This window comes from Lissotriton vulgaris, unplaced genomic scaffold, assembly GCF_964263255.1.
Source record: "Lissotriton vulgaris unplaced genomic scaffold, aLisVul1.2 SCAFFOLD_271, whole genome shotgun sequence".
Classification (NCBI taxonomy): domain Eukaryota; kingdom Metazoa; phylum Chordata; class Amphibia; order Caudata; family Salamandridae; genus Lissotriton; species Lissotriton vulgaris.
Window position 1 is genome coordinate 18,394 of NW_028242776.1, and position 21,960 is coordinate 40,353.

The window sequence follows — 21,960 nt, forward strand, 5'->3', positions numbered from 1 at the left end:
GGGGGAAACCCATTCTGCTGCACTGCTAGAAACAGGTCTCACAGAAGCAGAGATAATTCTGGCTGGAGTGCCTTGTACAATTCCAGAGGAATTTTGTCAGGGCCTGCTGCCTTTCCGGACGCCAACAGATGCAGTACAGTTAGGACTTCCTCTAGTGTGATGTCCGCTTCTAACCTCTGATTAAAAGCTGGATTGATCACTCCCGAAATCCCCCCCCCCCCCCCCCCCCCGAACCTCTACTTCTCCACCCCAGGAATATGTCATTGGACATCCTTGTGGTATAATTCTCTTCTCCCCAAATACTCCAAGTCATTGAGATCAGTTACAAGGGACCCATCTTTCCTTTTAATTATTGCAATATTATTCCTAGCTACCTTCTGTCTTATGCGTAGTGCTATGAGACTCCCCGCCAACTCTCCTTATTCATAACTTTAATTCTTATATGCTTGAAATACTTCTGATTCTCTTGCTGTAGTAACAGTTCATCTCAGATTTTAACATTACATTTTCTGGCTGTATTTGTGCCTATTTCTGCCCCTGCCATTACTCTCTCTGTATGAGTTTTCTCCAGCGTTGCTAACCTTTCTAACAGCCGCCTGATCTCAATCTCTTGCTGCTTCCTGCTCTGTGCCACAAAGCCGATAGCCTCCCCCCCCTCAATACTGCTTTGAAAGCATCCTATCAAAAGTCCATTTGGCCTGACCAGTAAAGCTCCCTTGGACTACGCAATGTCCAATACTAGGGGATTATGATCCCTCAAAAGCCATGGTAATTTCTTTATTCCTACTTTATCCAATATTCCTTTAGAAACCAATAAATAGTCTAATCTGACATTTTTGTGTGGACAAAAAAAAATGTACCCTGGATCAGAGGGTTTCTTGATATCCCACACTTCCACTAAATGATGACTGGCCATAAGTGAAACCTAAGCCCTATGAACTCTGGCTTTTCTTTCTTGATATTTAGTCACCTGACTCTCCCCCACCTGCTGGTGTATATTTAAATCACCAGGAAATTATCGGAAACAAATCCTGAGCCCTAGATTTACACTCAACCTTGCCAAAATAGACCTAAAGTAATGCTCGCTTAGAAAAAAGTATTGATATGGTTCACTAAGCCGCAAGTACCTCAAAAAGGAAAAACTTCTAGGCTTGGGTTTGTTGTATTGAGATCCCAGACTCCTTTGCCATAGCACTCCTGCTCAGAAAGAGGGAGGTGGCTCCCTGGAGGAAAGGGGATTTTCTGGAGGAGCCATCTCTGATGCTGCCAGTCATCAGAATCTTCACCATCCTGACACACAGCTCCCATATCACCCCTCCTCCATGTGCCTCAGTCAAAAGGTGGTAGGCAAAACCGTCTTGCATACAAACCCTAGCAATTAGATGAGGGGGGCTTCACGGGTCCCATTTACTGAGGTGGATGTTAAAGACTGAGCCTGTTGGTGCTGAGCCACTCCATATTGACAATTCTGGCATCAAAGATGCTTTATGGATCAGAAGATAAAATGGCACAAGAGAATCGTTATTATATCAGCAATAGTTGCATTATTCATCCCTTAGTGTTAATCAGAACGATCTTGTATCACTTTTGCTTTTGAAATGGCAGTCTACTGTTCTCAGACTAATGTGAAATCTCATTATCTATCTTAAATAGGATATTACATGCAAGGTCATTCAAAGGGACTGCTATGAACGTACCTTCAAAGTGCCTTAAGGAAACTCCCATCACTCTTATATTGAAATGTTGGAACTTATTCTCAACTACTTGCCAGAGGCATTTGACAAAGAGGCCTTCAATTTATAAATTCGTAACCCAGCATCCTCAAAGCACTGCGAAAACATCTGTAATTTCCAATGTTAAGCATTCACCATCTATCCCGCTACCCCCCCCCCCCCCCCACCCAGTGGTTCCATGTTTTTTTGCGCTTTATGCCCCTCTTCAACTTCCCTAAAACACCTTTCAAAGAAGCCAAAAATGCGGATGGAAATGCGTCTAACGCCCCTCATACACTTCCTAATGTGCAAGAATAGACCTGGTTTGTTCAAGCTGGAGTAGAGGGATTCTAAGGAACTCAGACTCAAGCTATCTCAATCTTCCTAACAGATGATATTTTGTGTGTCTTATGCATTCTGGGTCCTCTTGGCGTCCTACATTAAATCTGCTTACCAATTTTAGTCAGCATTTATATGAGTTACGGTGCATGGCTTTGTCACTTGGGCAGTGGAGACTCTTACTCGCTGGTCAATAGGTGCAGAGGCTGTTCTTGAATGCCAGGGTTGGGGGAAGCCAGCTCCTGATTGGCATTAAAGGGAAGATACTGGGAGTGAACACAAAGAATAATGGTGCTGCTTTGCCATTGAGAATAGGTGAAACACATAATAAGGTAACCTGCAGGAGAAAACAAAGTAGCTATGAAATCTAGGTGGCAAGAGAATGACTTAAAACATTTGTGGGGAGAAAAGTAAATGAAAGAGCCTAAAGAATGGGGATCGATGTAGCTTAAGGCAATCAAATAGCACACCCACTCAGGAACTAAGGGAGCATTTTCTTAAGAAGGAACTGGGGAAGACCAGAAAATATAGGTCACACCCAAAAGTGAGACCCAGGTGTTCGGAGGCATGGTTGGCTCAAATAGAGGCAATGGTACAGTGAAAGACACACGAGAGCAGACACTGAAATATTGGTGGGGGTGCGCAAGATAATGTCATTTGTTGAGCAGATAATCAAAGAGAAAGTACACTTGTTGACTAGCACAGGAACCACAGTTTAAAAGAAAACTGACTGGGCAAGCTGTTGCGTCTGGATTTTTCAAGCAGGCTAGTTATTTGCCAAGTATAGACTTCTGGGCTGCTGAGATTTAGAGCAGACTTATTTCCAGATTCCCTGTATTACAAGAAAAATTGGTGATCCCCAAATGCCTAAACAGCACACTTCTCCTGACTGGCATCTAGAGCAAATGCATAGAAGTTTGTGAAGAGTGGCTTTCCCCAGCCTTCCATGTGGTATATAAAGATACTGTTGTAGCAACCTGAAGGTGTTCACTGATCGTCCTTTCTGTAAAGACGGTATATAGAACGACACAGTGAAAAGTAGCTCCCAGTAACACACCAGTGATTACTCCTAATCTATTACACACAGCCTCTTGCTAGACCTGTACAATGGAACATAGAAAACTTGTATATTGTTGACTTCATCCTCAGACATTCCTCAGATGTTGTTCAAAAGTAATTGAAATTGTTGCTTCAACACTTAAGCTGGCAGAGGTTAAGTGGTCCGCTCTTTATCTAGTGTAACTTAAAGCCTTGCTTTTTGCAGGGGGAAGGGGTGGGGGGGGGGGGGTGTTCTATCTTAAAAAGTGCAGTATTCCACGAGGATCAATCATGCAATTCTGTAAAAGATGTTGAGATGCTTTATTAGAAAATCCTAATGTTAATGACTTAACAGATCATTCTATTAACCTATGAGCTGAGGGCAATTTAAGACATATAATCATGGAGAAAATGAACATGACCACTACTTGCATTTATGTTAGTTTGACTAACAGCAATAGTTGGATACCATACTATACCAGTCACAAACTAAAAACAGTTCATTTTATATTTCAAAATCAGAGTTTATACTTACTACTGCTTCCATATCTGAAGTATCCGGCGGTGCAACCAAGGACTGTACCATGAACTTGTGTTTACTTTTCTCGTTGGGGTCATAATCGAAAGGCTGTAGCATCACTTGAGAAATAAATGTTTTGAACAGTTAGCAAAAACAAAAAAACTGTTTTACTTCAGAGTATTCAGCAATAATGTATTTTTACACATACAAACTAACATCTGGTAAGACTCTTGTAACTGACAACTAAACTGATTTTATTTTTTTCTGCAATGTACAAAAGCCAAAACTACTGATCTAAATCGAATTGGAAAAATCGAGGACTGCGAAAATATATCAAACTGTAGTGTTGTACCCGACGCTTCTGAATTATTCAACTAACCTGTATGAAAGGCCTTTTTATATAAGGCAATAGCAGCGCAAACTTAAACATTTCTTCCAAGGAATCACTTAAAATCAGAGAGGGGAGCAGTTTGGGGGGGCCTAGGGGGCATTTAGGGCCCAGCAGTCTGATGTGCACTTTTTCCAGCAAAAAAAATGTCTCCATGTGAAGCAGCTCGAATGAGAAGGGAATCTTAACAGGCCCACTTCCTGGTCGACAACGGGCTGGTTCGTGTAGGCAGTAAGGGAGATCGCGGACAGCACAGCAGTTGGACATTAATGTACAATGGTTTGGCCACATTGGCTTCCTGGACAAAAAAGAGTCATCTCAAAAACCGTGGAGGTTTAAGTGACTGGCATGTAATGGAAGGGAGGGGATTAATCATGCTTTCAACTCTCCGCAGATGAATACAGCTGCAAATTTCTGCTTGACGTGCTGTACCTTTATGGAACAGAATGATTTTAATAAGATTAGTGTAATATATGTACAATAACTTCTTGCCTGACTCAAAACTATGTAAGATCCTTTTAGACTTTAACTTTTAGTGGATACGTTTCATTTTTATCTGCGCACCCCTTACAAACATACTCCTGTATTTGTATGCGTCAATAAGGGGCAAGACATGATAAACCCTTAAACGTCAATTTTGAAAACAAAAAACAAATTATTGTTATAAACTTAAATTTATACAACACATGCTGAGCCCACATGGAAAGCTGTTCGTTCTTTGACCCTTAATGTATCACAGAAACTCCTGCTGATGCCATGTGTATGTAGGCGGTACAAAAGGGGGTGGTGATGAACGGAGCATCTGAACCAATCAAACACTCACACCCAGTCTACAGATCTGGGTTTAATCCATCACCGTTCTTTAGCCCACTCTGCCACCCCAGTTTAGGCATGGCCATATGCAAATCAGTCTGACCCTGTGCTCATGGAAACAGTCAAGCCCGAACTGCCAAGCCATGCCTTCCATGGACCGGAAACAAGCTTCCGAGGACCGGTTTCTGGCATTCCATCCGTCTTCAGCCAGGCTTGCTTGAATCCAGTGGCAAAGTGATGGACTGGACTGGACTGTTCCCATGAGGCACAGGGTCAGACTGATTTGCAAATGGGCATGTCTGAACTGGGGTGGCAGAGTGGGCTAAAGAACGGTGATGGATTAAACCCAGATCTGTTGACTGTGTGTGAGTGATTGATTTGTTCAGATGCTCCATCCATCACCACCCCCTTTTGTACCGCCATGTGTATGTAGGCAGCATAGATTAAGTACACCTACAAAACGATTGGTGACCAAAATGTAGGGGGTACTGTGGAAAAAACTCCACCCCATTTCTTGGGAGCCCCCTCCCCCCACATTAACAAGACTTTGTTTTCTAGTGTATATCTGGATTGCGTTTAACTGACTAAATTCGTAAACTGGACTTAAAACACAGCGGTCACAGATGTCTTTGTTTTTAGACTAATTTGTTGGTTTCAATAACTAACCAAGTGGAATGAGAATACTTTAATGCATCAAGTTATGGTAGATAATTTATTTACAGCTTATTGCAATTTACTGTAGTCTTATTTACGGACAAGTCAGTTACCCTTGCCGATACTCCGCTCTTGTGCAAAAGTCACTAGTGGATCTTGGAAGATACTTTAAATGCTATCTGCATTATTGGACCCCAATAAGCTCATTATGTGACCAACAACAAAAACAGGCTTTAAATGTATGAACATAAAAAAAGAGCTTTACACCTGCTCGCCCTGCCTTGTAAGTATAGTTAAAAAACATTTACATGTCCGCAAACTGGACAAGTCACTTACATCTGTCCCATCTCACTTTTTCTTCATTTGTTTATTTTTCAAATACCTCTGATAAGTAAACCAGGGAGGCTGGCATCCAACTGCTAAACATGCGTAATATCAAAAGAGCACTGTTGTGAAGCGCATCATATGCTAGCAGGGATAACAAAAATAGGCAAAGTGTCTGCCCTTTGCAGGAGCGTTTAGATATAAGTTGTTGTGAACGTTCGCTTTAGCCAGAAAAGCTGGAGGGGTCCGATGAAGAGGAGGTTCTGATAGAGAGCAAATGAGAAGAGGACCCCCTGCGACTAGTCACGAGTACCTAGGTCAGGGCACAATATTAATCAATATAACAATACCTAGGCAACTTCGGGGTCCTGCTAGGATATCAGGTACAAAAACACATTGATAATAAGAACACAAATTTAGTTTGCAGTGGAGCAGTATACAGGACAGATAAACTGATATAACAATTTCATATAAGTCTGATTTATTTAACACATCATACAAAGTGTTTTTTATTTTTGTGAAACTGCAAAGTGCAAATTACATAATCAATCTATTAAAACATTAATACATAAGGTTCCTACATATATGTCACAGTTAAAAACAATTTGCACAAATAAAATTATACATTTGTAAAAAAACAACCACCAAGTGGATAAATCAGGGATCTCTTTTGTACCCGATATCCTAGCAGGAACTCGAAGTTGCCTAGGTATCGTTATATTGATTAAGGTTCTGATAGGGAATCAGGTCGAACTTTGGAACATTAATGGAGAACTCCAGCATATGCAGGAGGTCGGCCGTAATCTGGAGGTGGGAGATGACTGTTTGGGGTGAGCCCACCTTCAACAACCAGTCGTCGAGATAGGGGAAGACTGAAACCCCTGATCTACACAGATGAGCTGCTACCACCGCCATCACTTTCGTGAACACTCGAGGGGTACTGGTAATGACAAAGGGGAGCACAGTGAACTGAAAATGCTCCTGCTCTACTGTGAATCGTAGGTAACGCCAGTGAGCCGGCATGACAGAGATATGAAAATAAGCGTCCTGCAGGTCCAACAATACCATCCAGTCTTGCGGGTCGAGGGCCAACAAGACCTGAGCAAGTGTGAGCATCTTGAACTGCTCCTTCCGGAGAAAGCGATTGACGTTCCGAAGGTCTAAGATGGGACGCAGGTCTTTGTCCTTCTTTGGAACCAAGAAGTAGTGGGAGTAACAACCACAACCAACTTCTGACATTGGAACGCGCTCGATGGCCCTCTTGGCCAAGAGGATCGTAACTTCCTGCTGGAGAAGTGCCAAGTGATCACCCGACAGGCTGTGATACTGTGGTGGCATGGCTGGGGGCTAGTCTCGAAGGGGAGGGAGTAACCTCTTCAGACAATTCGCAGAACCCACCCGTCCAATGTGATGGTGCGCCGGAGGTGATGGCGATTCCTGCCACCCACTGGTGTCTGGTGGGCCTAAAACACCGGACTAGGAAGGTTTTGAGGCAGTGGCAGCAGGTGGAGTGGTGGTGGACTGACACGCAAGCTGGCCCCCGTGACCAGGGTCTGCGGGTCCCACGTCCACGGCTGCGCTGAGACTGTTGCTGCACACGCCTGTGGCTCTGAAACAAACGGGCTGGGGCGCCCCTTTCTTGATTACGAAAGGAGCGAAAAGCAGGAGGTGGAAGGAGTGTTTGTGTGGCCAAAAGGCCTAAGGACTTGGCCGTAGCCCGTGAGTCCTTAAAACGCTCCATCGCGCAATCCGCCTTATCGCCAAACAGGCGAGTGCCATCAAAGGGCACGTCCATCAATGTGTTCTGGACATCACCAGAAAAGCCAGTCGTTCTCAGCCAGGCGCGGTAGCCCAGCGGTAGCCCAGCGAGCCAGATCTTGAACTTGGCTGCGCCCCTACCTTCCTCAATAGCTTGAGATAGTTCGGTCTGAGCCTCCACCGGACACTGAAGCAGCACTTGCGCAACCGTATCCCACACAGAATGGGAATAACGGCCCAAGAGACATGTGGTGTTCACAGACCGCAGTCCTGAACGGGCGGAAGAAAAAATCTTCACCCCGAACTGCTCCAGGTTTGGATTCCCTGTCCGGTGGTGCGGAAGGAAACGCGCTCGGCGACGCAGAGGCTTGGACAACCAAGCACTCAGGGGTAGGGTGTTGGGAGAGGAAAACAGGGTCGCCTGGGGCCGAAAGATGGAGTCGGGCCACATTCTTATCCACAGGAGCCCCTGTATCTGGCCTGGACCAGGTGCCCAAAAGTACGTCCGAGAGCGCATCATTAAAGGGCAGCAGCGGCTCTGTCGAAGAAGACGCCGGCTGAAGCACCTCCGTCAGGAGGTTAGTCCTGACTGCCACAGTAGGAAGCTCGAGATGGAGAATCGGCCGCCCTACGCAACACCATAGAATAGGAACCACCACCCTCCGTAGCCACAGTAGAAGGTGACAGTGCGCCAGGTTCCGGAGTATAATCCTGGTCACCTGCATCTCCCAGATCCTCATCCCAGTCTGGGTCTAACTCGCATTGTGCTGCAAGAGGGTCCTCAGACCCCTCCCAGTCATCCCCTTCCTCCACAGCCTGCCTAACAGGTGGAACATAAGGAGGTGGGAGAAGAAAGGGGAAGAAATTCCCCATCGGCGGCGGAATCTGTGTCGGTCGACACCCTTCCGGCACAGTCTCCGCGTCTGGGAGGAAGCCGGGGACGGCGTGCGCCGGGACTGCGGCCGGCGCCTTCGATGTCGGTGGAGGTCATACCTGGCCAACCGACATAGACGGGGATCCATGCCTGGATTCATGGGGGTCGGGGTGTCGAGACCGAAGTCGACGACGACTGGGTCGGAGCCAGCGACGTCGAAGAATGAGGACCCCTAGTCGGGTCCGCGGGGTCCGAAGGCGCACTGGCAGGGCAAGATGGTCCGAAGACACTTGGAATGGCTAAAAGGAAGTCCTGCAGCTGGGCTGGAGTCGCCTATGGATCTGGGAAGGGCGGGTAGGCCATCTGCAACTGCACTGCTCTGCCGGAGCAAAGGGGAGGGGGCGGCACCTGCACCCTCAGCGATTCTGCGATGCCGCTTCTTTGACTTCTTGTGCTTCTCCTTACCTGACTCAGAGTGCGAAGACTTCAAATGGTGGTGATGGCTCCGCGGCCAGTCCCTCGACCTCCCACAGGACCTGAAACAGAGCGGAGCAGACTCCCGGGCCTCTAGCCACTTTCGGGACCGCTCCCGCAAAGTTTTCGGAGCCATGGCCCGGCAGTGGGGGCACAACTCGGAGTCGTAGCCGCACCCCGGGCGGTAGAGACACTCACGGTGTGGGTCTGTCACAAACATTGTGCGGGGACAGGCCGCGCAACACTTAAAACCGGGTATCCCAATGCACCTGGAGAATAAGTACTCAAAAAACAGAGACAAAAGTCCCAAAAAGCTCAATCAAAAAATGACTGGGGGTACCGCTCCCTCCGAATCTGCGCTTTCTGGCGCGGAAAAAGAAAGGACTGACGTCGGTGTGTGTGGGCGAGTCTAAGTAGCTCCAGCAACGTCATCTCGCCGACTACGAACCCAACGACGTACGCGGAGCCGTATGACGACACCTACCGACGCACAGGGGTACTGCTGACGAAACTTTCCGGATCCAGCCTGACGCCTGGGGATTAACATGTCTCTTTCAGATATTACTATTTTCCCTAATTTGTGAAAACAAGTATTACCACTATTAGTACGTCTAACATTAAATGCAATAATCAGTCACAGAATTATTTCCAGTTACTTTTAGCAAATTGTTTCCGATATTTCACAGCACCAGATAATGTTTTTAATTTTTGATCCGATGACGCAAGTTTTTTTTGTTGAAATCTGATACTGAGCAGCTTAAGATGGGTTATATGGCAATTGCAGGGAAGCTTATACGGAGTTAAAAACAACCTTCAGGGGAGTAGCTTCACGCGCATCCGAGATGGCCGCGTGAGCACAGGGCTCCCGGGACCCTCGCCGCCTTCCGCATCTATCCTGAACGAAATTCTGATTACGAAGACGGGTTATAGGAGATGAAACTCAGCTGATAGACTAGCTGCTTTCAAAAATTGATATCTGACTTCGGGAACCGCCACTACGACATCCTGAACTTTTGAGGCCCACCCCATGGCGCCGTCTGGGGCTCGAGTCGTTGAGACGCCCAGGCAGGAGTTGAACAACAACGGCCGCGGGGCTCTGCTCATTGCCTAGGAGTTCACTTTCGGTTTGGCTTTTGAGTCTTTGGCCTTATCCTAGCTTAAGATCGATCTGGTTGCCCGAGGTCTAGTCGAACTATGTGAATCTACTGTGTGCCAACGGTCGCAAGTGTTTGTGTGCTGAGTTGCTGGTGCCTGCTTTTGAAGACTCCGGGTTTGACCGCGAAGGGCCATTTTCACCCGGTCTCACAGGCCCCCCAGGGACACATTGCCGAACATGGCGGGCAGGCCCGACAACGAGAAGTGAAAAACCAAGACACCTCTTCGGGGTAGAATCATCCAAACGAATGTCATGGATCGATATACCCATCCCAAGGGGTCCCCCGGTGGTACGAATAAGACCCTGGAAGAGGCAAAGGAAGACCTGGCTGCGTCGATCGATTTGACTCTACAGGATGTCATGGGCGCCATTGCTGGTATTAAGACTTCCATTGGCCAGCAATATGAGGCTCTCGCCCTTAAGCTCAACACCGTGGCCATTGACGTCAATTTGATTAGAACAGACTTATCAAAGTCTAATGAGCAGGTCAAATCCTTAGATCTGAAGACCTCCAGGCTCACGACCGATGTGTCCGACTTACAGAGGTCGGAAATCTGCAATCCTCCAATGATCTCATGGCTCGTCGACTTGAGGATTTTGAAAATGGGGCCAGACGCAATAGTGAAGTTTGAAAAGACAACGGTGAGTTCTACCCAGACTTTACCCAGTTCGTTCAGAGGCAGAAGATGGGGTTTCAGGGAGTGAAGCGACGGTTGAGTGACATGTGCTTGAAATACGCCATGCTATTTCCAACCAGGCTCCGTGTCGAATACGAGGACCGGACGTTTTTCTTTGATCGTCCCGAGGGGAGTGAATGACTGGCTGGATACATTACCAATGCGGAGCGATCGAACGGAACACTCGAGCGGAGGGTGGCGGGCCGGAGCAAGAATAACAATGTGGTGACTGATTTCCGAACAATTAACATAACATACAGCTTGGTTTGACGTCTTTCATACTTATGTGATTTACGGGGGCAAACCAGAGGGTGGCGGCAGAGGGAGTGGGACTCTTTCCTCCTCTGGGTTTCTTTTTGTAGACTAGTTTAATGTTAAGGTGACAGGCACACTGCAAGTTGGGGTGGCTTTTGAGTCTAACGCAGGGGTGCAGGGTGGGGGGTATTGTAACGAGCCCATGTTGGGGGTTGGAGGGGGGAGTTTGGGTATGTTTTATTTTCTCTCAAGGCAATGTATTGTTTTATTTTTGAATCTGGGTGCTGTGTTCGCTATGGGGTGGATTCTGCATTCATTTCCGGCATGGGGGTAGTGAGTTGAAACTACTGTGTTGGAATGTCAATGGGTTGGGGGATAGGATAAAGCGGGGAGTAGTGTTGCAACTGCTGAGACGCCTCTCCCCTGACGTTGTGTTGTTGCAGGAGTTGCACTTGATTGGAAACTCTTGTCACGTTATGAATCGGCGAGGATATCGTCTCGCTGCACACTCTGGATTCACTACTGGTTCAAGGGGCGCAGGCATCCTAGTCAAGAACTCTCTCTTCCCTTGGAAATAGACAACATGATCCTTAATCACAGGGGGGGCGCTACGCTGCTCTCACAGGGAGGTGGGAGGGAAGGACTGTCTCGCTGATCTCTGTATATGTCCCGCCTGGTCCACAGACCTAGACTTTTGCTGATCTTGGGCGTGTGGTACTGGGGCTTCTGGATGGTATCGTGGTTATGGGCAGAGATTTCAATTTGGTTGTCTCCGGTAGTGTAGATCGCTACCCGCCCCCCCCCCCCCCCCCCCCCCCCCCCCCAGAGTACTCCCTAGGTCACAGTCTTGGTTAAGTGGGTTTTTGGAGACACTGGGTTTGGTAGATTGTTGGAGGTTGATGCATCCGGGACAGGTACAATACACCTTCCACTCTGGTGCCCATGGCAGTCTCTCCAGACTGGATTATGTTTTGATGCCGGCGGCACAGGCCTCCTCTGTCAGGGAAATTAGGCATCTGGCCCGGGGTATATCAGATCACTCCCCACTGTGGCTCCAGATCGGCACTAGTATGGGTGCCGAGGGACGAGTTGCCCCGATCAATCCCTGGTATCTTCACAACCCCAAAACACGTGCGGAGTTGATTAAGTCCTTGGATCAGTACTTTGCTGAGAACGAGGGATCTGTGTCCTCTTCTGTGTCACTGTGGGAGGCATTTAAGACAGTCATCCGAGGACAGGCATTATTGTTAATCGCTGGAGCCAAGAAAAGTAAAAATGAGGAGGTGGTCCGTTTAGAGACTGAAATAACTGTACTAGAAAGGGATTTGGAACTACATGTGACTCGTGACAAGCTTCATGCCCTTAGCCTCAAACCACTTGATTATAGGGCCCTAGTCACGGATGCCGCTAAAGTCATGAGTAGAGAGCAGCAGGGCAGACTGTATGATGTGGGAGATAAGGCAGGGAAGCGGATTGCTTGGCTGGATAAAAAGGAGAGGGCGAGTCGTGTGGTGCCTGCGATTGAGAAACCTGATGGAGTGTGTGTGACTGACCCGACTGAGATTGTTGAGTGTTTCGCGGAACATTTCCGGAATGTGTATTCCCCAGTCTCCAATAGACCGGAGGAAGACTCCCACCTGTTGCTGCGTGACATTGCATTGCCTCGCCTGTCTGATTTAAATAGGGACCTAATGGAAGTTGCAATCTCAGCTGATGAGGTGGCCCTCGCTATTCACTCTGTGCGCTCGGGCAAAGCCATGGGCCCTAATGGTCTTCCATCGAACTCTACAAGTTGCGCCCTGACAAAATGGCGCCGTAGCTCCGTGATAGGTTTCTAGAGTCGCAAGACATCGGCTCCCTTCCTTGTGATCAGCGTCTTGCTACCATCGTTGTGATCCACAAGGAGGGGAAAACGCGGGATCGCTGTGCGTCCTACAGGCCCATTTCGCTCTTAAACGCCGAACCAAAGATTCTCGCTAAGTTGCTGGCAAATCGCTTGATAAAAGTAATTAGTGACTTGATTCACCCGATCAGTCCGGTTTAACCCCACACCGCAATACAGCACTTAACCTGAGGCGCTTGCATGGAGTTCTCGCGAGGGCGGCGTCGCTGCGTGAGCCGGCCATTTTGGCTTCCTTGGACGCTACAATGGCCTTTGATACGGTGGAGTGGCCGTACCTCTGGCCCGCTCTTGCGAAATTTGGTTTCGGTCCCGGTTTCATCGGCTGGGTGAAACTTTTTTAGGAGGACCCATTGGCGCAGGTGGTAGTGAATGGTTGAGTGTCTAAGCCTTTTGTGCTTGGGAGGGGTAAGCAGCAGGGCTGTCCGTTGTCCCCATTTCTTTTCGCCCTTGCCCTGGAGCTTCTGGCTGCCTGGCTCCGATGGGAGCCTTCGATGAAGGGTATTCAGTGGACCCCGGAGTTCGAGGATCGTATATCGCTTTATGCAGATGATATTTGGTTGTACCTCACGTCCCCTCGTAAGTCGTTGATTGTATTGTTTGATGTTCTCACCTCGTTTGGAAGGAACTCCGGCCTTGTGATCAATTGGACCAAGTCCTGTGTGTATGTGCTTTCGGGTGATACCCCCCCACTACCGCGCGGATGTCCCATCCAGGTGTCGCAGATGGGATTTAAGTACTTGGAGATTTTCATAACTTTAGATCCTGTGGCTCGTTACGATCATAATCTGCTTCCTCCTCTTCAGAGGTTAAAATCGGACTTGGCGGGTTGGCTCAGGCTACCGCTTTCACCACTTGGGCGCGCAGCTCTTTTTAAAATAATGTCCTTACCGCGATTTCTATACGCGCTCCAGAATAAGTTTGATGTTGTTCCGGCGAGTTATTTTCGGGGGGTGGAAAGTCTGCAGAGAAAATTTATCTGGGATGGACGCTCGCGTATTGCCCTCGCCAAGCTCACACTTTCCTGGTATGACGGAGGTATAGCACTTCCAGATATCAGGCGATATTATTGGGCCTCACAGTTGGGAGCGATTAACCATGGAATGTATGGACCAGCCTCTAACCCTGCATTCGAGATGGATAAGTACTTGTTACCGGGTGGGGACTATAACAGGGCCCTTAATTCTAAAGAAGCGGGAAGGGAACTTTCGGGACCCACCAAGATAGAGGTACAAGTGTGGCATGATGCGAATGCGGCAACGGGATGGAGGGATCGATTGACCCACGCGACTCCGCTTTCCGCGTCTGAAAGACTGGGTTGCCTGTGTAAGACGAAAGGATTTGAAAAGTGGGATATGATTGGTATTAGTAGGGTGAGTGATCTGTGGGTCAAGGGTAAAGTCAAGACCTTCGAGGCACTGAAGGTAGAGTATGAGCTGAGTGATAGGGAATTCTTCCGTTATGCACAGATTGCCCATGCATTGAGTTCGGTTTTTCCTGAGGGTACCGACATCCCCGAATCCTCCCCACTAGACGAATGGGTGCTTGACGGATACGTGCCCGACAGCACTATTTCTTTGATATATAAGAAATTGATCAATAATCGAACTGATCGGTTGGTGCGGCTCAGGGAGGTTTGGACCAGCGATGGTTTAGAGTTGGATGACTAGGAGAGGCAGTCGGCGCTATCCTCGCCTAAGGAGGTCGCGATTGCTTCCAGTCTCCGACTCGTTCAACTTAAAATCCTACACCGGATATATGTAACTGGCCCGCGCTTGATTCATATGGGTTATTAGGTGGATGTGTTATGTAGGCGTGGTTGTGGACTGGTTGGAACCTTCCTTCATATAATTTGGGAGTGTCCGGAGGTGGTGGTGTTCTGGAATCGTGTACATGCTGTGATGGAAAGAGTCACGGGTGTGGCATTATTGCCCGAAGCCAGGCGTTGCCTGTTGAATGTATGGGAACCAAATGACTATGATGTGGCACAGACGCAGTGGGCGACCCTTGGGAATAGGATTGGTAAGAGATATCGCGCAGTTGTGGGGCTCCCAGCGGCCGCCCACGGTTTTGGCATGGAAGGAGAACATGGACTGGTGTATGTTTAGGGAGAAGACGGTGTATGTGGCACGGGGTAGACCCAGGAAATGGAATAAAATTTGGAGCCAGTGGAACTCCTACCGTGGGAATGTATGTACGCCTCCATTCGTGGAGACCCCAGAGGTTTCCCTTTCCCCCTGATCCGGCGTTCCAAGTCTTGTGCAGCTTTTATGATTACTGATTTTGTCTCCTCACTGGCCACCCCCTTGCAGTAATGATGTTTATATTATACTGTACTGCAGTTACACTCCTTCTTGAACACAGTTCCGAATGTATGGTCTTATTGCCTTGTATCCAAGTTCTTTTTCTTTAATAAAATAAAAATTATACCAAAAAAAAAAAAACCACCTTCAATTGCACTTCTTTACAAAAAAAAAGAAAATAAATACAAAAATAACAGATATTACTTTCAACACAAAACCTCCAAAATCCAATTGAGGGATCCAGAAGATCAGCATTTAAGGGCTCATAGAACAGGTAAGCTCTGGAGAAGACATAGCGGTCTTACCGAAGCAACAGAATCGAACTGAATGCCTGCACTTCAGCAAATCAATTTGCTTGACAGTCACTAGCTGAGCCCATTATAATGAGGGGCCAAACAGTGGTGGCATACTTTGTAGGCCTTCTGAGGAACTCACGTATTCATTTTAGTTGTTACTGCAATAAAGTTGCAATAAATGCTTCCAAGGCAGGCAGCCATGTTCATTGCAGTATTCATCAATGTAAGACTCGAACAACATGTATTTTAAATGGATAGAACCCTTAACCCCTTCCATGCTGGTGACGAACCCCAGCCTTCACGCTCTGCGGCGCTCGTGTGCTGATGACGGCTGGGGTTCGTCACGGCCCCGCCCTGTTCTTTTGTTTACCGCACAGCGGCGGAAACGGCCCAGCATGGAAGGGGTTAAAATGTGTTAAGTCTATTTTCCATTAACCCCATACTGTGCCCTCTTATAACATGATGATCTTAACTTTAAACTTTGAGGGGCAGGAAAAAACTGACTTTATTGGGAATAACAGGAAGTCAAATGTATGACTGCAATCTCTGCTTTCTCTCTTCCAGTCAAGAAACTGCTTTTTGTGCGACTTTAGTCTGTGCTTATGTTCCCTTATCTCTTGGTCACTTAAAGGAAGAAGGCTAATGAAATGGTCTGCATTCAGGTCTTTCAAAATCACAATACTGTGCAGTAAAAAACAATTGTTGAGCTTATGTTGTGGAAACAGGTATTTCACTTGAAAGATCGTGGATAGACAACAAAGATAAAAAGGAAAACTAAGGCAAGCCTCTAGTTCGTGGTGCTTTAACAAATCCGAGATGAAAAGATTAGGCAAATGGTAGCTTTTCTGGACATGCAGATTCACATGGGCCAGATCCAGATGTATGTTAACATCACTGCTGTCTGTAATATACCAACTGTGTGAAGGCTTGGAGGCTTACCTGATACATTGACAGAGGCTCCTCCATCGATTATGCCACTGTTCGGCCGAACACAGTACCTGCGAGGAGCTGTAGTCTTCACTTTAAAACATACATTTGTGTCAAGAGGGTTTGTGAGCTTCAAGGTTGTGGTGACAACATCTGTAAACGGACCTATAATAAACAAAAAAACAATTGCCATGTTTTAAAGCTTAACAAGTTCCGATATGCTCGAAAATAGTAATACATTAACAACTCCTTAAATGTACTCATTCAGTTACCTCACAGAAAGGCAACACCCACCACCTTCCCATGAACAGACACTTCAATGCCTGTAGTTATTTTTTACTTATTTGCAGAGGTTAATGACAGTCTGCAAAGCTCTCATACCAGCATGCACTGTGGGCATCTGCAGCGGATTACAAGCAACCACAAAGGATCCTAACAATACACTTAATTGTTGAATGAAGGAAGAGGAGGTGAAACACTCATTCAAAATTTTAAGTGTGTGCGGAATGGTTTTGCCTTGGCTACTCTAAACTTCAACCTCCATGATCTGGTGAGTGGGCCAAACGAAGACTCTACCTAAAGGCTCTTTACACATTCTCTTTTACTGTATGCATCTACTAGCTGTTTTCAGACTATCACAATCAAATGTGCAAGAGCTTTGTGAACTCTCATCGACTATATCAACCAACATGGTCAGGCTCGAAATATGAAGAAAGGCCCTAAGTGTGATAACCAATACTTAAGTTCAGCCCATGCAACAAGGGATTGGTGGAGAATAAATACCCAACTACACATTTTGAGGATTGTATTTCGTATAGCATCTCATGAAAGTTGAACTCTGAGCATCGAACGGAACTAAGAATTTACTGGCCTCCTATTAAAGAGTTAGACATGTGTTATTAATCGGGAAAACCGATACAAAAGGGCGAGATCCCAAAACACATTTTCCCCCTGCAACCTTCCATAGTAAATTAGGATGCGTTTTAGGAAAAAACTGATCAGAATTACAGCAAATGTGGAAGACAGCTTGATCTTCATTCAGAAAGTGATTTTTGTGATTTGGCGTAAATCCGTTTAGTGGCTTTTGAGAAATTAAGGTTCAAAAGTTGGTGATATCTCGACAGGTGGTCAAGCCAGAGTCCTGTAGAACAGCAAAATTAACAAGACCACATTTTGCTTGGCTGAAAGATTTATTTTCCCCTTTGTCCATCACAATCCTGCAGGACTCGTACCAAGTAATCGTATAGGCTAGCCACATCCTCCAAAGAAATGTGTGGCTGTCATTACAGGACACTGGGCACTGTGCCCTGAAATCCTGGCCCTTGTACGTCCCTGGTGCCAAACTAAATTGTGCTGTTCGGCCTCAGTACTCCAGTAGGACCCAATAAGGCCTCGTGAGGTACCACAGGAACATCGCAGGACAGCAACAAAAAAACAAAAAACTAAATGCATGGTGGTTATCCATGAGTGAGGAAAGCGATGGTGGTTTGACTGTGGGTGGGTTGACCTGCAATAGGGCACTGCCTGACCAAACTGGGTTCAGTGGAGGGCCTTTTTGTATGCCAACCCCATGCAGCACAAAGTCAAAACGTATGCCCATGAAGGGCATACGTGCTAAATAAAATCCCAGTAATTCAATGAAAAAAAAACACCAAATATTAAAGTGACGCTACAGCTATGTATGGTAATAGCTAACTTTAAGTAATAGGCCCTTAGAAATTCACTGAAAAAACAAAGGTTAGCCTGTAGCGTATGGCCGACATCTTTAGAGATGATTACAAGAATTTTGAATTTAAATGGGGTCCCCTGGCTACCTTTCTTTCTCGCGGCCTCCCATCTGCAGTGCGCCCCTCTACCATCAGAGCACTTCATCTATTCCAATTTTGATCGTTGTGCCAGTGTCACCTAACATCCCGGTTATGTGTAGATTGCCGCCACCACAGGGGGTGGGGGGTAGGTAAGGGGAGGGTTGTTTTTTGTTTCTTTTACTGTCCCATAGACACATGTGCCACGTTGGGACTAGTTTAGCTATGCTAGGTCTATCCTCTTTGCAGTACCCCAGAGGCACCATTTGATGAAGGAGATGTCACAGAATTTTGCTGAGTCTCAGAATGTCCTGTCTAACTGCTCAGCAATGATTCAATCTTTGAATGTTTTTCTATGTTGGATTGAAAGGCTACGCTCCGGGTCTTTTAGCAGCTGTATCCTTTATTTGGCCTACTTCATGTGAGCGGAGCTGATTTACTTAGATTACTGTATTTAGCATATCTATCGAATCCTTGAGGCTTTTTTTGTCCCCTGCGTGGGACCCTGTGACAATACATTGTGCCTTTTGGGATGTGTACGCTTAAACATTTCTAATAAATACCTTTGACAAAAAAACAAAGGTTAAAGTGACGTTATATTTAGGCCTTGTAGTATAATAACTATTGTTTAAAACTTTTTTTTAAACAATGAAATTTACTAGTTCTAGGTTACAGATACCCCCATGACTTGCATTCCAGCTATGCACTGCTTGGGACATCACATTTTACATCTCTTATGCAATGTTAAATGACAATCGACATGATCATTGATGACATCGTAGATAACATCATAATCATATACAGCACTGAGTGTACATGTGTGAACTGCGCTTAACATTTTGAGGCTTTGGAGACTGATGATTAACATAGAATGTAGTTATGTGCTACCAAGAACCAGTGTCTCTCTCTTTGGTGATGTAAGCATGGCTCGAAGATTGAACGCCACTGTGGACATATCAGTGCTGTGTGTAGTGTTTCTTCTTAAGCAGTGGAGTATAGCCCATAGGGCCTGGAAGAAAGAGTCTTTATCTATAGTAAACGTATAGCGGTGACTTAAAACTGTTAGGCATGTGAAATATTTAAGTGGATAATAATTTTATAGAGAATATGAAACTGTCCCCACCTATTGCAATTTGAATTACTTCAAATTCACACATTCTATAGGACAGTGTCACTATGATTGTATGACGTAATCAGAAAGGCTGTATTTCCCCTTTTAGGTTCAAAGTAATTTCTACGGTATACAGTGGGCTCACTGGCACCCCACCCCCTAACATGGGGGTAGACCGGGAGTAAACACCCCAATCCCACCCCCGCTGGGAGGGGGAGGACAAAGACTCATGCCCCTTTTGGAAGGCAGAAATGCACAGAAAGTTTTCTCCTAAGTCGCCTGATAAAAATGGTACCTCAATGTTGTAGGTAAGCCTTGTACCTGCAACAGGAAACAGCCTAAAATGACACGTGGACACCACATTATTCCAGTGAAAACTGACCCTTTTTTTTGACATGTGCCTAGCTGTGGAATTAGGACCCTATCTCAGCCGGCACCCAGGGAAACCTAGCAAACCTACAGATTTTTGAAAATTAGACACCCAGGGGAATCCAGGATGAGGTGACTTGTGTGGCTCACACTAGGATGGGTTACCCAAAAACCCCATGCAATTAGCACATAAATAGAAAGCATTGTCATTTACAATGCCAATAGCTCAAACTCTTGTAAATGCGAGACCTATTTCACTTCAAAGAAGAGGACGCCATTGTCCCAGGCTGCTTGGTAACTGAAAGCGCACATGGCGCGCTGAATATTGCAGAAAATCATGTTGTGCCTGCAGTAGGAGAAACTCATTAAAGAAAATAGTGCTTGCTGACTAAATAATACATACTGTGTAACAATAGAAGTAAAAGGGCCAGTCCTTATGGGAGGTTACAAATGAAGACAAGGTGGTACTAAGGACAAGCCTATTAACGAATCGGAAGCAACCATTTAACAAAGGACAATGACACAAGCCAATGAAAAATATGAGCGGAGAGTGGGCGCAGCCTAAAGTACATACTCTAATACAGCATGTCGCACAGCACATGCGCTGCCCTGGTTAGAGCTAAAAATACTGATTTTCCTCACATTTCTGTGATGGAGAGTTCTGGAATCTGTATGGATCAACAAACTTCCACCCACCCAGAAGTCCCCAAAGTCTCCTCATAAAGACTGTACCTCACTTGAGTGAGTATGCCTAGGACCTGTGACAAGAAACGGCCCAAAATGCAACATGGACACGTCACATTTTTCAATTAAAAACGGACTTTTTTTTCAGTCTGTCTAGTTTTGGATTTTGGACCCTAGCTCAGCTGGCAGATAGGCAAATCTATACATTTTTTTTAAACTAAACTGGCACCAAGGGGAATCCAGGATGGGGTGACTTGTGTGGCTCTCACTAAGTTCGGTTACCCAGAATCCCATGTAAACCTCAAACAATGTCCAAAAAAAACCCGACATTTTCTCACATTTCTTGTGATGGAAACTTTTGAAATCTGCGGGGAAACATGAACTTCCACACACCCAGCATTCCACCAAGTCTCCTGAAAAACGATACCTCACTTGTGTGGGTAGGCCTAGTGCCTGCAACAGGAAAAGGCCTCAAACGTAATGTGGAGACTTCAAAATTATCAATTACAAAAAGACCTTGTTTTGCGAGGGAGTAATCTGCTTTTTTTCTATCCCGCGCTCGGCAGATATCTAGGGAAATCTACCAATCCCAAACATTTCTGAAAATTAGACACCCAGAGGAGTCCAGGGAGGTGTGACTAGGGTGGATCCTCCAACATTTTCCTAATCAGAATCCCTGGAAACCTCAAATTTAGCTAAAAATTTGAATTTAAAAAAAAAATCAAATTTTTCTCCCATTTACTGTGCCAGCACAAAATACTTACCACACAGCGTTTCCCCTCGGTCTCCCGTGTAAAATGATACCTCACTTGTGTGGATGGGCCAAGGGCCAAAAACATAAGGATTGAGGGGATAGCACAGCGAGCTCTAAGCGCTATATTTAACTTTAATATGAGATTTTAAGCTGAGACTGCATTAAACAAGTTTGTTGGGAGACCAAGGGGAAAGTTGGGTGCTAAGACATTTGAGCCGGCGCAATGACCCCAATTATGAGGAAAATGGGATTTTGGTTATCTAAAGTTGAGGTTTGCAGGAGATTCTGGGTAGGAAGCGATTGGAGGATCAACGCAAGCCATACCTCCCTGAATTCCCCCTGATGTCCAGTTTTCAGAAATGTGTGAGTTTGGTAGGTTTCCCTAGATGGCCTTCACGCGCGGGACAAGAAACGCAGGTGAAGAACCTCTTGCAAAACCTGGTCGTTTTGTGATTTTGATGTCGGCACGATACATTTTGGACACTTGCCTGCCGCAGGTACTTGGCCCACCCACACAAGTGAGGTACCATTTAGTTCATGAGACCTGGGGGGGGGAGGAAAATCGCTGGATGGTAGGAAATTTGGCCCAACCCGGCGATCTCACAACTTTCCCACACAGAAATGTGAAAAAAAGTAGATTTTTTAGCTAAATTGGAGGTTTGTAGGGGATTCTGTGTAAGAAAACGTTGGGGGATCCACTCAAGCCACACCTCTTGACTCCCCAGAAATGTCTGGGTTTGGTAAATTTCCCTAGATGGCCGCCGAGCCTAGAAACAACAAGCATTTACAATGCAATGGTTTCGCCTTTGGAAAAGTTAGAGCTATTGGC

At 46.2% G+C, this 21,960-nt stretch overlaps 1 protein-coding gene across 1 annotated transcript in view; it reads right to left on the reverse strand.

Annotated features, from left to right (window-relative positions):
* Positions 1-21,960, reverse strand: part of LOC147668843 (vesicle-associated membrane protein-associated protein B-like) — a 101,991-nt gene that overhangs the window by 13,886 nt on the left and 66,145 nt on the right. The window contains exons 2-3 of the mRNA XM_086948402.1: positions 16,421-16,573; positions 3,625-3,728 (exon numbers count right to left, since the gene is read on the reverse strand). Coding sequence (XP_086804528.1) covers positions 3,625-3,728; positions 16,421-16,573 — 257 coding nt within the window. The remainder of the gene's footprint in view (positions 1-3,624; positions 3,729-16,420; positions 16,574-21,960) is intronic.